Below are 13510 nucleotides of genomic sequence, written 5' to 3'. Positions count from 1 at the left end.
ACACAGGGAAACTCTGCCATAAACAAATGTTCAGTGTTCAAGGTCTGTCATTTAAAAATCTGATCCAAAACAATTTTCCAAATCTCTCTATAACATACTTCATCACATTATAAACATGTAATTCTTAGCCATGTTTGATCATCTGCATGCCATTCCTGAAAATATCCTTGGTACTCCCAGTTTTACTGAATTCTGTCTTTCGAAATAAAAGACCCAGCTCTGAGAAATCTGACATATTTAATTTTCAAACACTTTACCTCCCCCATGAAACCTTCTTGGATGGTGTACAACAATTGATCCCATTTCTGAATTTCTAAAGCACTGCTTCTACTTTGGCACCTTATATATTCAGTGAGACTTTCAGATCTTCTATCCACATAGTAGGCTTATTCTCTTATTCTCCTTCCTTTAAATGCTCCCATTTGCAATCACCAGTTCCTGTTATTTCTTCTTCTGTAATGTTCTAACATCTGATCTTTTCTCTTCATTTCTGTTGCTACTATTGCAGGTCAGGGGTGAAATGGTGCTGAGATGAATGGAATCTGACAGGCCATGCTATATGTCCTAGAGCTGAATTCTGTCTGAGCTGACTGACCCCAAACCCAAAACATCCATCTCTGTGCATGATAGTCACAAAGGGAATCTGGAGAATGAGCACAAACCCATCATGGTCACTAAAAAGCAATGGCACTCTGCTAGCCACCTTGCAGTATTATCTTGGCACAAACCCCTCTTCAAAGAACCAAACTTACAGACTCTCCAGATGGACAGTTCCAGTCAGATTGGGGAACCACTGCACCTTGCTTGCACCACGAATGACTCTGAGAAATCGGGAGGGGAGAAAGTAATTCAAAATAAAATAGTTTTCATCACAATATTTTCAATATATCTTTTTAAAGAGTTTAAAATTAAAGTACTAACTAAAAACAAGTTACTTTCATCTCTTTATGTAACTTGAAAGTACGATAATTTGGTCAAGCGTTCACATCAATAAGAAGCACTATAAATTTTCAGAGTCATTTTTTGGACTCTGGGGAAAAAATAAAAGATTTTCTTTTTTGAAGCTACAAAAATAAAGTATTTTTTCCATTAAAAGAACTGTACAAATATTCAGGTATGTTTTAAACTTGCATAATACTTACAAGGAATGCAGATCAGATAGATTGTGAAATGCTGAGTTCCCCACAAAAGACAGAGGATTATCATACAAGTGTCTGTAACAAAATCCCAGAAAAAGTCAAGTTTTCATATGTCCACCAGCATTCTAATACAAAATCTATGTTCACAATGTATGTGTATCTAAAAGCCTGAATTTTCATTCTTCATCTAGATGTTTGATGAGGTACAGACACAGCTTCGCATGATTTTATTCTAAAAGAAACTTTCAAAAATACTTACATAGTTCTTAAGAGTGGATTACCACCAAATGCTCCATCAGGGATAACAGAAATAGAGTTACTATGAAATCCCCTAAAAAGATAAGAGAAAAACATTTGAAATCCATATCTCCTGTGAAGTAAGTTAAAACTTGAGTATCTACTGCTGCTCAGCATTACATAAAATACTACTGATAACAATTACTTAAACATTTTCAAAAATGTGGGAAATCTGAATTAATTGCACCTCATCTATTACCTAATTCCTCTTAAACCCCCTGCTTGCCTAAAATCTATCTGGTCCCTCATATACATTTTTATATTTTTTCATCATTAAAGAACATCATGCTATGAGAATCATAAGACATTCTAGTCCCCAAATCTTTCTTATTGTAGCCTGCAATATGTCTTTAGGCAATGCATGTTAGGCTATTAGCTGTCAACTCATGACACACAATCTCTATTATGATATCTATATACATTATTTCTATTTCTGCTCATGACAAGCCCAACATCCAAAATTCTCCTTTATGCCTTTCATTTATTTAAATATTTTCATTATTTCAAGTCTGGTCAAATTTCTTTGCTTTAGTGATGCCTTTTCCAATGACCCCAAGGCTCACTGAGGTCTTTTTCTAGAATGATTTATTTATCCTACTCATTCAACACTCATTTCTACCTAGAAACAGATATCTGTCTGTCTTTCATTGTCTGCCTTCCTAATGAGACTAAGACTCCAAGCTTCCGAAAAGGCAGAGATCATACTGTTTTGTTTCAGCAACAGAATCTCAACTGATATAGCAATCTGCTCAAAACAGTTATACCAGCCAACATAATCTGATCTGTATGAGTATGCATGTGCTTGGATGTGTGTTATGAATATATGTAATAAGACAAAGACATTCTAAAATCTCATTGTTAGAATATTAAACGGCAAGTTCTAGAGATATTAAGACATAAAATAAACAAAGCAATACTTACAGTTCTTTTAGGCTAGGAAGTGCTTTAATAGCCTGGGGAAATTCCTCCAAGTTATTATAATTCAAGTCCCTAAAAAAAAAAAAAGGTAGAAAATACGTAGCAATAATGAAAATAATGAACAATGGTCACAATTTATAAGAAAGTTTGGCACAAATCTACGTTAAAAAAAAAAATCACAACCTCTGGGGCTGGGGTTGTGGCTCAGCAGTATAGCACTTGCCTGGCATGTGTAAGGCACTGGTTCTGATTCTCAGCACTGCATATAAATAAATAAAATAAAGGTCTATCAACAACTAAAAATGTGTGTGTGTGTGTGTATAAAAGATCACAACCTCCGATTAATATTTCTTCACCAACCATATTGTCATTCGAAACCCCATAGAACCTTAACTACGTCTACACCTTAATGTAAAATTTTAACTAGAAAAAAAACAAATGCTTCTTCTATGATGTTTATAAGAAGAATTCTTAGAATCATGTAACACTGGAGGATTAAAAAGCAAATCATACAAATGGTACTTTTCAGAAAATTCACTATACAATAGAATTTACAAAGTATCCATTTGTAGGTGAAAGATAGGAGCATGGAAGTGAGGCTTCCATTTGGAGTTGAGGGGCTTCCTGAAATTCTGGTTTCTGGGAGCTGATTTCAGCCCCATTGTCAACACGAGGACTTAAGAGAAGAATAGCCAGAAGGACCAGGGTACATTGATTCACATTATTATTATCCTTACGCAGGTTATAAATTATTTTAAAATGTTATATTAATGAGTAGCAAGATAAACCATAGTAGTCTATAATAAAAGGTCTACTCCTTAGCATGTTTGCATTTCAATTTCTCTTAACATAAAGAGCAGGTAGGCATGACTCACATGGTTGATTGCAGGATGAGAGCAAAATAAAATTCAAAGCCCAGTTCCTTGGAGAACTATTTTGTTTTCCTTCACAGAAGGAAAATAGCAAGTAAAAATTAAACTAACTGGGAAGAAGAGATTTAATTTTAATATAATTTGAATAGCACACATGGTCTACGCATTATCCTTTCAAGCTTTTATCTGTCACACCAAAAATTACACTTAGCAAAGGAGGCTTGAATTTGGATCTATCTTCTTGAGAATGCTGAACTTTAAAATATTCATTGATGTCTTATCTTTTCAATGTTTAGAGAATAAGGTAGATTAATAGGATCCTATAAGATCTGAAGTCTTCTCAGCCACTGACACTTAACCAGAAATTCTGGTTAAACAAAACACTACAAACTTAAACATTTCAATCAGGCTTCACTCGCCCATCCAATTGAGATATTTCCTGAATCAATTTACTACATCACAATGGCAAATATTATGTTATCTGTGAATAGGAAATAAATGTACTCATATATACAAAAATAAACATTCTACTCTCGATTACACATAGCAGCACAACGTCTGTTAGATAAGTAGTGGTATGATGCACAGCTAAAACAGCCACAGTCATGAACACTAGACAGCTAGTGGAAACAACAAGAATATGGTATGTAAAATACAAAACCTTAACTTGTTACACTGTAGTATGTGAAAGCAGATGCAATATTCAAATCCACTGTAAACAACTAGCAAGGCAACTGAGATTATGGGGAAAAACAACAACAAAACTATCTAGAATTCATTTTAGAAGCCTCAGAGTTCCAAAACCATAATAAATTTAACAAAATCAACATTTTTGGAAAGATAGAAATCTCTCCATATCGAGCTGCTTTTAATACATATTTTGGGAATTAGAGGCATGAAGTACACATGTAATTATACTTCTAATCATAAATGTAGATTCATAACCAGGTTACTTGATGGCAAGAATTTAGTCATGTATTAAAACAAACTGATAATGGATTGACTCAAGAACAGCATCGTTTTTCTGTAGTGAAACATAAAATTGCACTGTTGATATCACAGTGTGACTCCCCAATATGCGAATATACTTACAAAGTCTCCAGGTTATCTAGTCCATCAAAACAGTGTTGACTCAAGCTTTTAATTTTATTGTTATGAAGATGCCTATAGGAAAAAAAAGCATCAAAATGACTTTCACATCTCCCAGTAGCAACTATTATAACTGTTTCATAAGTCTAAATTGGGATGACTTAAAGGAATCATATAGCTAAATATTTCAACACTTGTCTATGGAAAACATAATTGGTTATGTATCTTTTTATCTACATTGCATGTATTCACTGAACACAGAACACCAATAGAAAAGGAAAATGTCTCTAATGGAAAAATGATACACATACTAAATATTATTTAATATTAACATCAAAATAACAGTCTTAATTAGCTCAATTTGCAGGAAGCAAATTTTGATGATATGGAAGAAGCATATAAGTTTATATCAGTGAGGTCTGTAAACAGATTTTTTTTTAAATGCCACTTTATTATATCTGAGTATTCAAAGATTAGAAACACAGAAAATCACATACTCTATGAATATAAAAGCTGGGAAATATGAAATAAATAACCTTGGAACTTATTTCTGTGAACATCACATAATGATTTCACTTCTTTTAAAAAGAATGAATAAATTCACTTTGCGGAGCACAAACAAAAGCTGTATGAGTGTTTGCTAAGTGACCTAATTTTTTCTCTCATGATTACAAAGGACCATTTCTATCAGGAATATTCAATAGCCATTACCAGATATTAATACTCTGAATTCTCCTATTTTATATTTCAGAAAGCCATCACCTTTTAACAAAACAACAGCTGGTCCAAACACTGACTATTCAGAAGCAGAATCCGTGAGTACTTTCATAATAACTTTTCACAAGGAACTTGTTTGAAATTAACAAAACATATGGTATTAAAAGGAATGAAATAGGGCTGGGGCTACAGCTCAGTGGCAGAGCATTTGCCCAGCATGTGTGAGGCACTGGGTTCAATTCTTAGCATCACATGAAAATAAACAAATAAAATAAAAGCATTATGTCCATTTACAACTACAAAAGAAAAAAAAAAATGAACACTTACAGAACCACCAAGCTTGACAGGTTGGTAAAGGCAAAGTCAGGGATGCTCGAGATTCTGTTGAGGGCCAAGGTCAGCGCCTGCAGGGTGGGCAGGTTGCTGAGGGGACGCACAGGTACTTCTGTCAAGCTGTTGTCATCTAGCCACAGATGCCGTAACTGAACAAGTCCTTCAAAACTGTCCTCGGGGACTGAGGTAATATGGTTGGCATCTAAACGCCTGATAGAAACAAACAACCACCACGTTCAGTAACAAATTCTAGTGAAATGGAGTTGATCTGATTCAGACAATTCTCAGAGCTTTCAAAATGAAAAGGAGTAATCAAAATGACCGAAGACATAAAATCCCTTACTTCTTCACTGTCACTAGAAGACCTCAATAGAATCTGATACCTTTTCCAAGACCATGTATAAAAGTCAGTTCTTTCCCTTTCTTGGTGAGAGAGTGATGTATCCAAATGGAAATGTTTCAACTCTCTTTGGCTAAGAAGCCACTTTTTAAGAGAAAGATACACTTTGAAAAAGAAAAAAAGAAAACTCTCACAAGCTCAAGTTGGAACTTGAATTTCAGAGTATACAATATCAAGACACAGGAAACCAAGAATAAAAACTAAGCCAGCAAATAAGTTACTTTACATTCAATGTTACATTGTAAATAATATTATAAACTTTAGTTGCTACTCTGATTTGGGATCAAAGGGGAAAAATTAGAAAATATTTACAATTTTTTAAATAGCAATAAACCACCTCAACAGATTCTCAATTACCCTTACTTATTACCACCAGACAAGTTAAAAATGTGTCACATTTTAGCAAAGCAACTTCTCTTCTTCTCTTAGCACTAAATCCTTTTGAAAAATTAGTTTGCCAAAATTAACAGTTACTTTAAAAAAGGTCAAATTGTCCACAGGAAAAAAATAAGCAGCTCCTCCAATTTATGTTACTATGACTTTAAAACTTCAGTTTTTCCAAAAATTTTGGAATTAAGGAACACCTTACTAATAGGATTACTCATACTTAAAATTAAGTCCCCATCTGCAAATTTCTGGAAAGTAGGTCCTAAGTGGTGTTGTTGGCACAACCAGCTATAATTGGTGGAATAATCACTTTTCAACACAAAAACAACCTGGTATTAATATGATGAGGGGCAGTCTGTGCCAGGCAGATCACAACTTTTCTCACAAATCCCTTGTTGATGTTCATCACTTACATTCATGCTTCACAGCTTTGGATTTTTCTGTCAAAATTAGGGAACAGAAAAAACTGATGAAAACTCAAACTGATAGTATATTTCTAAAAAGATGGAGGCTGGCAACTGAAATTGTAAATTCCAAGTTGTAGAGAGGTTTTTTGTGTCTCCTATTGTCATCCTACTCCAACTTCTGTTCCTGCCATAATTGTCCCTTTTTCCTGTGGCCAGTTCTGGGATCCTGCATCCTACTACTGCCCTAAACCCCAGATTCATTCTCTCTTCCAGAGGTAGGAAGTAGCAGGAATTAGTAATCACTGGTCCTGGTGAGTATCTGAAAGGCACTTTCCTTCTGATAGAGTCAAGAGAACTAAAGAACACTAGAGGGGTGGGGGGTGGCATAGGAAACTGAGTAGCTGCCTTAAGAATCTGTCTAGCAACAAAGATTTTTAGACTGGTATATTCCTTGGGCTTTCTAGAACTTAGCCCTGAAAAGGAACCCGTATCCTCTATATAACAAACTGGCAAAGTAATGGTTACAGAGTTGTTTAGGAGATATGCTTTAATGAATAGATAGGAATGTGTTCAAACACACTGATGTAATTTGCAACCTCCTGGCAGCTTCCATTCTTAAGAAGAGACACTAAACATATAATCACACAAATTAATCATATAATGTAACTAAATTATACTTGTAGCTAATTTGATTATCTGCAACTCAACATATTTAAATTGAGCATCTTGTTAGACACAAAGGATAAAATGGTGAACACATAGGTCAGAGGCCTGTCCCCAGGAGACCAACAAGGAGTGTTTACAAAGTGCCATGAAATAAACAGGGAGCAGAGATAAAGATGGGTGGATGCTAATGAGGAGAGAAGCTACTTAAAATGTACTTTGTCAGGCTAGGGTTGTGGCTCAGTGGCAGAGTACTTGCCTAGCACATGTGAGACACTTGGTTCACCTACAACTTAAAAAAATAAAATAAAAGTACTTTGTCAGGAAAAGCAACTTTAAGAAACCTAAAAAACACAAAAACAAGTGGAAGCAGGAACTGGCATGGAGAATATTAGGTAAAAGGCAAAGGCAGAAACCAGCTTGGTGACATCTAGTAACTCCCAGGTCAGAGAGATTAGAGGCAGGAACAAGGGAGTAGAGGGCCTGTGGAACAGTGCTGGGGACACAAGTAGGTTCCAGATTATGCAGGTCCCTATAGGTCAGGCAATGGGATTGGACTGTCTTTTAATTACAATTTTTTAGTGTTATAGCAGTTTAAAAGTTTAAATTGCTTATTTTAATCATACTGATGATTATATATATATACATACATACATACACACACAACACACACACACACACACCCACACACATACATATATAGTCCTATCAGTAAAACAACAAGCAAAGTACCCCAAAATACATACATTAAAGTCCAAGAAATTAAGTCTTTTCTAGAAAAGTGTTTCATTAAGATATGGTAAAACACTCTAATAAAGAAAGTTGTCCATACCTTTCTAACATAAATCCAGTACTACATACATTATGCTTCCTGTGAATTCTGTGCCATACTATCAAAGAAAAGGGATAGCTTTAACTTATAGTAAGATAATGAAGTGAATTTTGAGCTAAGATAGAGATGACACTATTTTTGGTGGGGGGAGGAGGTTACTGGGGATTGAACTCAGGGGCACTTGCCCCCTGAGCCACATCCCCACCCCTATTTCTATTTTATTTAGAGACAGGGTCCCACTAAATTGGTTAGGGCCTCACTAAATTGCCGAGGCTGGCTTTGAACCCAAGATCCTCCTGCCTCAGCCTCCAGAGTGGTTGGGATTACAGGTGTGTACCACCACATTCAGCTGAGATGACACTATTTTCTATATAAAATAATAACACAACAATAAGAAAAAAGACACAGTTTCCCCTGTATCAAAATTTTTCCCCAAACTGTAAACTTGCACATAAGTTAAAATAAAAAATGATGGAAAATTTTAAATAAGAAAAAGGATTTGTGGAGATGATTCAAAAGGTTAAAACATGCACTTCAATTCACATGTGGGCAATGGAGACACACCCATAAATGTTAAGAGCCCATGTTTACACTGAGATCAATGCTTCAGAGAAAAACTGTCTTGGAATCCTGGCTTGGTACCAATGATCTGCACTGTTAATATTCATCCTAACAGACCAAAATAATATTATAATCAATTCCTTTAGAAGGTGCTAAATAGCATTATATCTCATAAACTGGAGATATTACAGGAGCTTCTTTAGTGTATTCTACTACTCACACTCTATACAGTAAGAGACAACTATTGCTTTTAAGTACAATTTTATTATGAGAAGGATGACATCGTATTAACCCTGACTTATTTTTATCTGGAAAATGTGTTCCTATTTCCTATTCTCAAAAGCCTATTTTACATTTCAAACAAACATTTAAAAAAAAAATCTTGTCTCGGGCTGTGGCTGTGGCTCAGTGGTAGCACACTTGCCTGGCATATGTGAGACATTGGGTTCAATTCTCAGTACCATGTATAAATAAATAAAGGTCTATCAACAACTAAAAAAATCATAAAAAAATCTTGTCTCAGATGAAATTACGGTAAAAAAAATCCTATATACATATATTTAGGTTGAAAGGCTATGTTATCAATAAATACTGTGCAATCAAAGGTTTCTTTTTCTCTCTACTTCTAACTTAACAATAATTTAAATATAGTTTAAAACACTTTAAAATTATTAAGGAAAATCCAAGAAATTTAATCTTTGAGATGCTTTAATATTCAATATAAATGTGATCTAATATAAAGAAAAACTTCTGGTGGAACTAATTCTGATATGTCATTTTAATATCCTGTTCAGGTAATTCTACAGCTATGTGGCTTTAGTATAGCTGTTATGCTATCTTTTTATTAATACCAACAATTCACTATCAGATTTTATAGAAATCACAAGCACATAGTTTGTATCAAACCACTTCTGTTCGATTTCAACCCCTAATGAACTTTGTTCTTTTTAAGCACTATTCAAAACCACAAGGAAATCTTTCATGTAATTCAGGTCTGAAGATCAGATTTTCAAACTGACTCAAGTGCTGATAAGATGGTTTTACACCACAACAGAATTTCAATTATATCTAACTTGACCACTGTGACCACTATGCTAACAAATCCACGAACGCTTCCTTCTTATATAAAACAGTACTGACATATAGCAGTAGCTCCTTCAGTTTCTACCACACATGAAAACAGACTGGTGCCTTTAATAACAAAAAGTTTGTTTTGAGTTCACTCCTTACCCCCATTGCAATTTTGGAGATTATTTTATTTTGGGGTACTAGAGATTTAATCTAGAGGGCAATTTACCTCTGAGCTACATTCCCAGTCCTTTTTATTTTTTTATTTTGAGACAGGTGTTACTAAGTTGCTTAGGACCTTGCTAAATTGCTAAAGTTGGCCTTGAACTTTGATTGTCCTGCCTCAGCCTCCTGAGGCACTGGGATTACAGGCATGTACCATTGGCTGGAAAGGAGATAATTTAAACTAAGCAAGCCACTCAATAAATGATGAGCACATTATGCTGTTTTAAAATGTTGTTTTAAATGGGGAAACCTATGTTTTCTGTGGAAAAATAACACTTTAAGTCATCTATATTATTAATAAATGTCATACATTTTAATATACTTACTGGTCATTAATTAGAATCTATTTGTATGTTTTCAGTTTCAGTGGGATTTTTTTGGTTTTGTTTTGGTAATTTTTCTGTTCCAAAATGGAAAATGAGATTTTAGTTCTATTTTTGCTTTCAAATTAGATAAAATATTGAGAATTGGATCATTAAGTACTGGGAAATTATAATTCCATGCAAAGGTTTCAAATAAAATGAATTTAAGGAGCCAGGCACAGTGGCACGCGCCATAAACCCAGTAGCCTGGGAGGCTGAGGCAGGAGGATCACACATTCAAAGCCAGTCTCAGCAATGACGAGGCTCCTCTATAAATAAAATACAAAAAAAAAAAAAAAAAAAGTGTGGGGGATGGGGGGGCGGATAGCTGGGGATGTGGTTCAGTGGTTGGGTGACCCTGAGTTCAAACCCCAGTACTCCAACCCCCAATGAATTTTTAAAAGCAAAGGAAAACAAAAACTATTTAAAATGCTTAAATTCAGGTCTGTGGGAGATCAGATAGCTCCCTCTCTGTATATCTGCCTGAGGTAAAAGAGAGCACAGACTCAGCAAAATAATTATTCTGTAAAGAAACTCACTTTAAGAGTCCATTTGGAACTTACCCTCTTGCCTTTTTTTGTAAAGTGAACTACTTAATATACTCTATCTTAAACTTCTATTTCAACTAGAAATTACATGGCCAATACCCTGGATATTCCTTGTTTATGACAGATACTATTTAAAGTTTAACTTTTACAGCATATATTTTATTAGTACATATTTTTATTTTCATATTCACCTCCCATTAGCTACTAGAATATCTCAAAAGTTCATATTAATTAGAATTCTGAAACAGGTTTATCTGGTTTTGAACTCCTACTCCATCCCTAAAAGCTATGTGATGCTGGACAAGTTATTTAAAGTTCTCCCTATGGTCATTTGCTCATTACTGGTCATGCAAGAAAAGCACTTACAATTTATACAAAAAAATGTTTTATGTATAAAGAATGAAAAAAATAACAAAGTGCTATTTGAAAACGCTTTTAAAATTTGTACCTGTACAAGGAAAAACAAGACTTAAAACCTAGAACATGCCACATAAACACTGAACTTTTTTTTTTTTTTTTTTCAAAAAAGAAAAACCTGGAAAGGAGGCAGCTCAGGCAATTAAGTGACATCAACATGGATTTGGTATGTTCACAGGAAAGAACTATGATTAATTTGTTCTGATGATCATTACCCTGGGACAGAAATGTCACTGTGACTATCAGGATACAAAACACTAGACACACTTAATTCTGGTTCCAAAGAGATGCAACCTCTAGCCATGCACACAGTTCATGGAAGGAAACCCAGCAGCTTTCTCTCAGTCTCTGTGAGAAGAAAGGAGGTAAACCACACCACCTCCTTTTCCCTCACCAAGGATGTTATAAAAACATCATAACAGCAACTGGTCATACCCATTTTTATCCCAGAGGATAGGATAAATCTCCCCTTTCCTTGGGATTCCAGTTCTTCACACATTTAACAACCAGAGTGGTTTCCTAATAATTCAGGAATGCAGAAAACCAAAATATTACTTACAAAGACTGCAAAGCACTCAGTCCTCGAATGGCTTCACTAGGTACTGTTTTCAACTGGTTATTCTGGAGAGTTCTGGAAGAAAATTTTTAGTTAGAATGAGAAAAATTGGAGCCATTTTTTTCTCAAAAATATTTCCAACGGCACCAAATGGAGCAGGGTGGAGGTAGAAAGCACCCAGTATAAGAGAAGTGCAAAATTTCAAGCATTTGTTGTAAAGCCAGAAATGAAACTTAATGCTGCTTTCCCAAGCCACCTCCTACCTAACATAGTCCTGCAGGGTAATCCATATTTCCAGAGATTTTTTTTTTCCTTTCTGATAATAAAGGCACCCTAGTTAATGTTCATCATCCTAGGTATGGTTAATGTTAATTGGGAGGTATAACAAGTTAATTGGGAGGTGTAATAAGCAAACCCAATGGTATCCCTAATGCCTTTCAAACTGGAATAAAGCAGAGCCCAGAAACATGAGCATTAGGAAAAGCAAATTTTGCCAGGACAGGAGCAAAACCTGATGTAGGGACTACCAAAGATGTTATCAGTGCCATAGGGGTCAGGCAGAAATAGAGCCTTAATCAGGGCCTGGAGATCAGAGGCATTTATCCATACTGAAAACAAAATCCTTTTTAATTTTTGCCTAAAACCATTCCTGTCACATGAATAAAATGACTGCCTGACATGAATCATAACCACAGAAGAGAAGAGAGAAAGGACCCTCCTAGCTCACAGGACCAGGGGCCTGGTGACCTTGACCAGCAAGGTTGTAGGGAAAATGGGAGAAGTGGGGGTAGTCAGTTCACCTGTTTCTCAATCTGCCATACTCCAAGCTCCTGACCACTGTAAGGAATTTATTTCCTAATCCCCTTCCTGGCTCAATAAATCATGGGTATCTCAACTCCTTCAGCTCTAAAATGATTTTAACATTTGAAATTCTTATAAATCCCTTTCCCTTTAAGGTTGGCTAATTCAGAAATCTTGTAGCTATAAAGTAAGTAGAAATGAAGCCTACCCATAAATTTTGATTCAATACATCAGCAGCACAAAAAGTCAAATATTCAACTGTAATATACTAGAGGTCAGAATACCTATTGTTTGGAGTTTTAACTTTCTCGTTATCTAGACTCAAACTTGCCTAAATCAATCTCTAGCCTCCCATACTAACCATTGGCCACACTTAAATCTTTTAATCCTGAACTAAAAGAAACTGTGCTTAACCTAGCTCCAAGCATGTTGACTATGCAGAAAGAAAATACACAGCCAGCTGTGAAACTCTAAAATTGCATTACTTACAGAACTTTGAGTTCTTTCAACCCAGACAAGGCCTTTGGGTGGATAAAAGAAAGGTCGTTGCCAGCCAATTGTCTAGAAAAAAAAAAGTAGCAAAAGAAAAAAATAGTAATTCAGACTTAAAATTCAGAAACCACAATAACCTAATCTGCGATTAAAGCTCTATGTTAAACATTTCTCAAGTCATCTGACATTAAACATGGACTTAAACCTTTGCTAAAATGATCCCAAGATTCTTCCAATGAGATGAGTGTCTCTAGAATTCCTTTTTTAAACTTCCAATGCAATAATTTAAGCAGGCACATTTTTATTCTGGTGAGGTCAAGCAAGCCAAAACACATTAAGCCAAATTAAGTTTGCTATTCACGGTCACTCTCTGCAGCTCACAGTGTTTTCCAAGGGCCTCATAAATACAGACTACTAGTCAGCAGG

General features: G+C 35.2%; 1 protein-coding gene across 1 annotated transcript in view; it reads right to left on the bottom strand.

The window, feature by feature from the left end:
- Window positions 1-13510, bottom strand: part of Lgr4 (leucine rich repeat containing G protein-coupled receptor 4) — a 91269-nt gene that overhangs the window by 13603 nt on the left and 64156 nt on the right. Inside the window, 8 exon segments of the mRNA XM_046467544.2 lie at window positions 753-821; window positions 1143-1214; window positions 1399-1470; window positions 2358-2426; window positions 4319-4390; window positions 5360-5575; window positions 11795-11866; window positions 13082-13153. Coding sequence (XP_046323500.1) covers window positions 753-821; window positions 1143-1214; window positions 1399-1470; window positions 2358-2426; window positions 4319-4390; window positions 5360-5575; window positions 11795-11866; window positions 13082-13153 — 714 coding nt within the window.

Source organism: Marmota monax, unplaced genomic scaffold, assembly GCF_021218885.2.
Source record: "Marmota monax isolate L192 unplaced genomic scaffold, Marmota_monax_Labrador192_F-V1.1 WCK01_AAM20220418_F8-fsc00135, whole genome shotgun sequence".
In the NCBI taxonomy this organism is placed as follows: domain Eukaryota; kingdom Metazoa; phylum Chordata; class Mammalia; order Rodentia; family Sciuridae; genus Marmota; species Marmota monax.
This window is presented reverse-complemented; position numbering and strand designations above follow the sequence as displayed.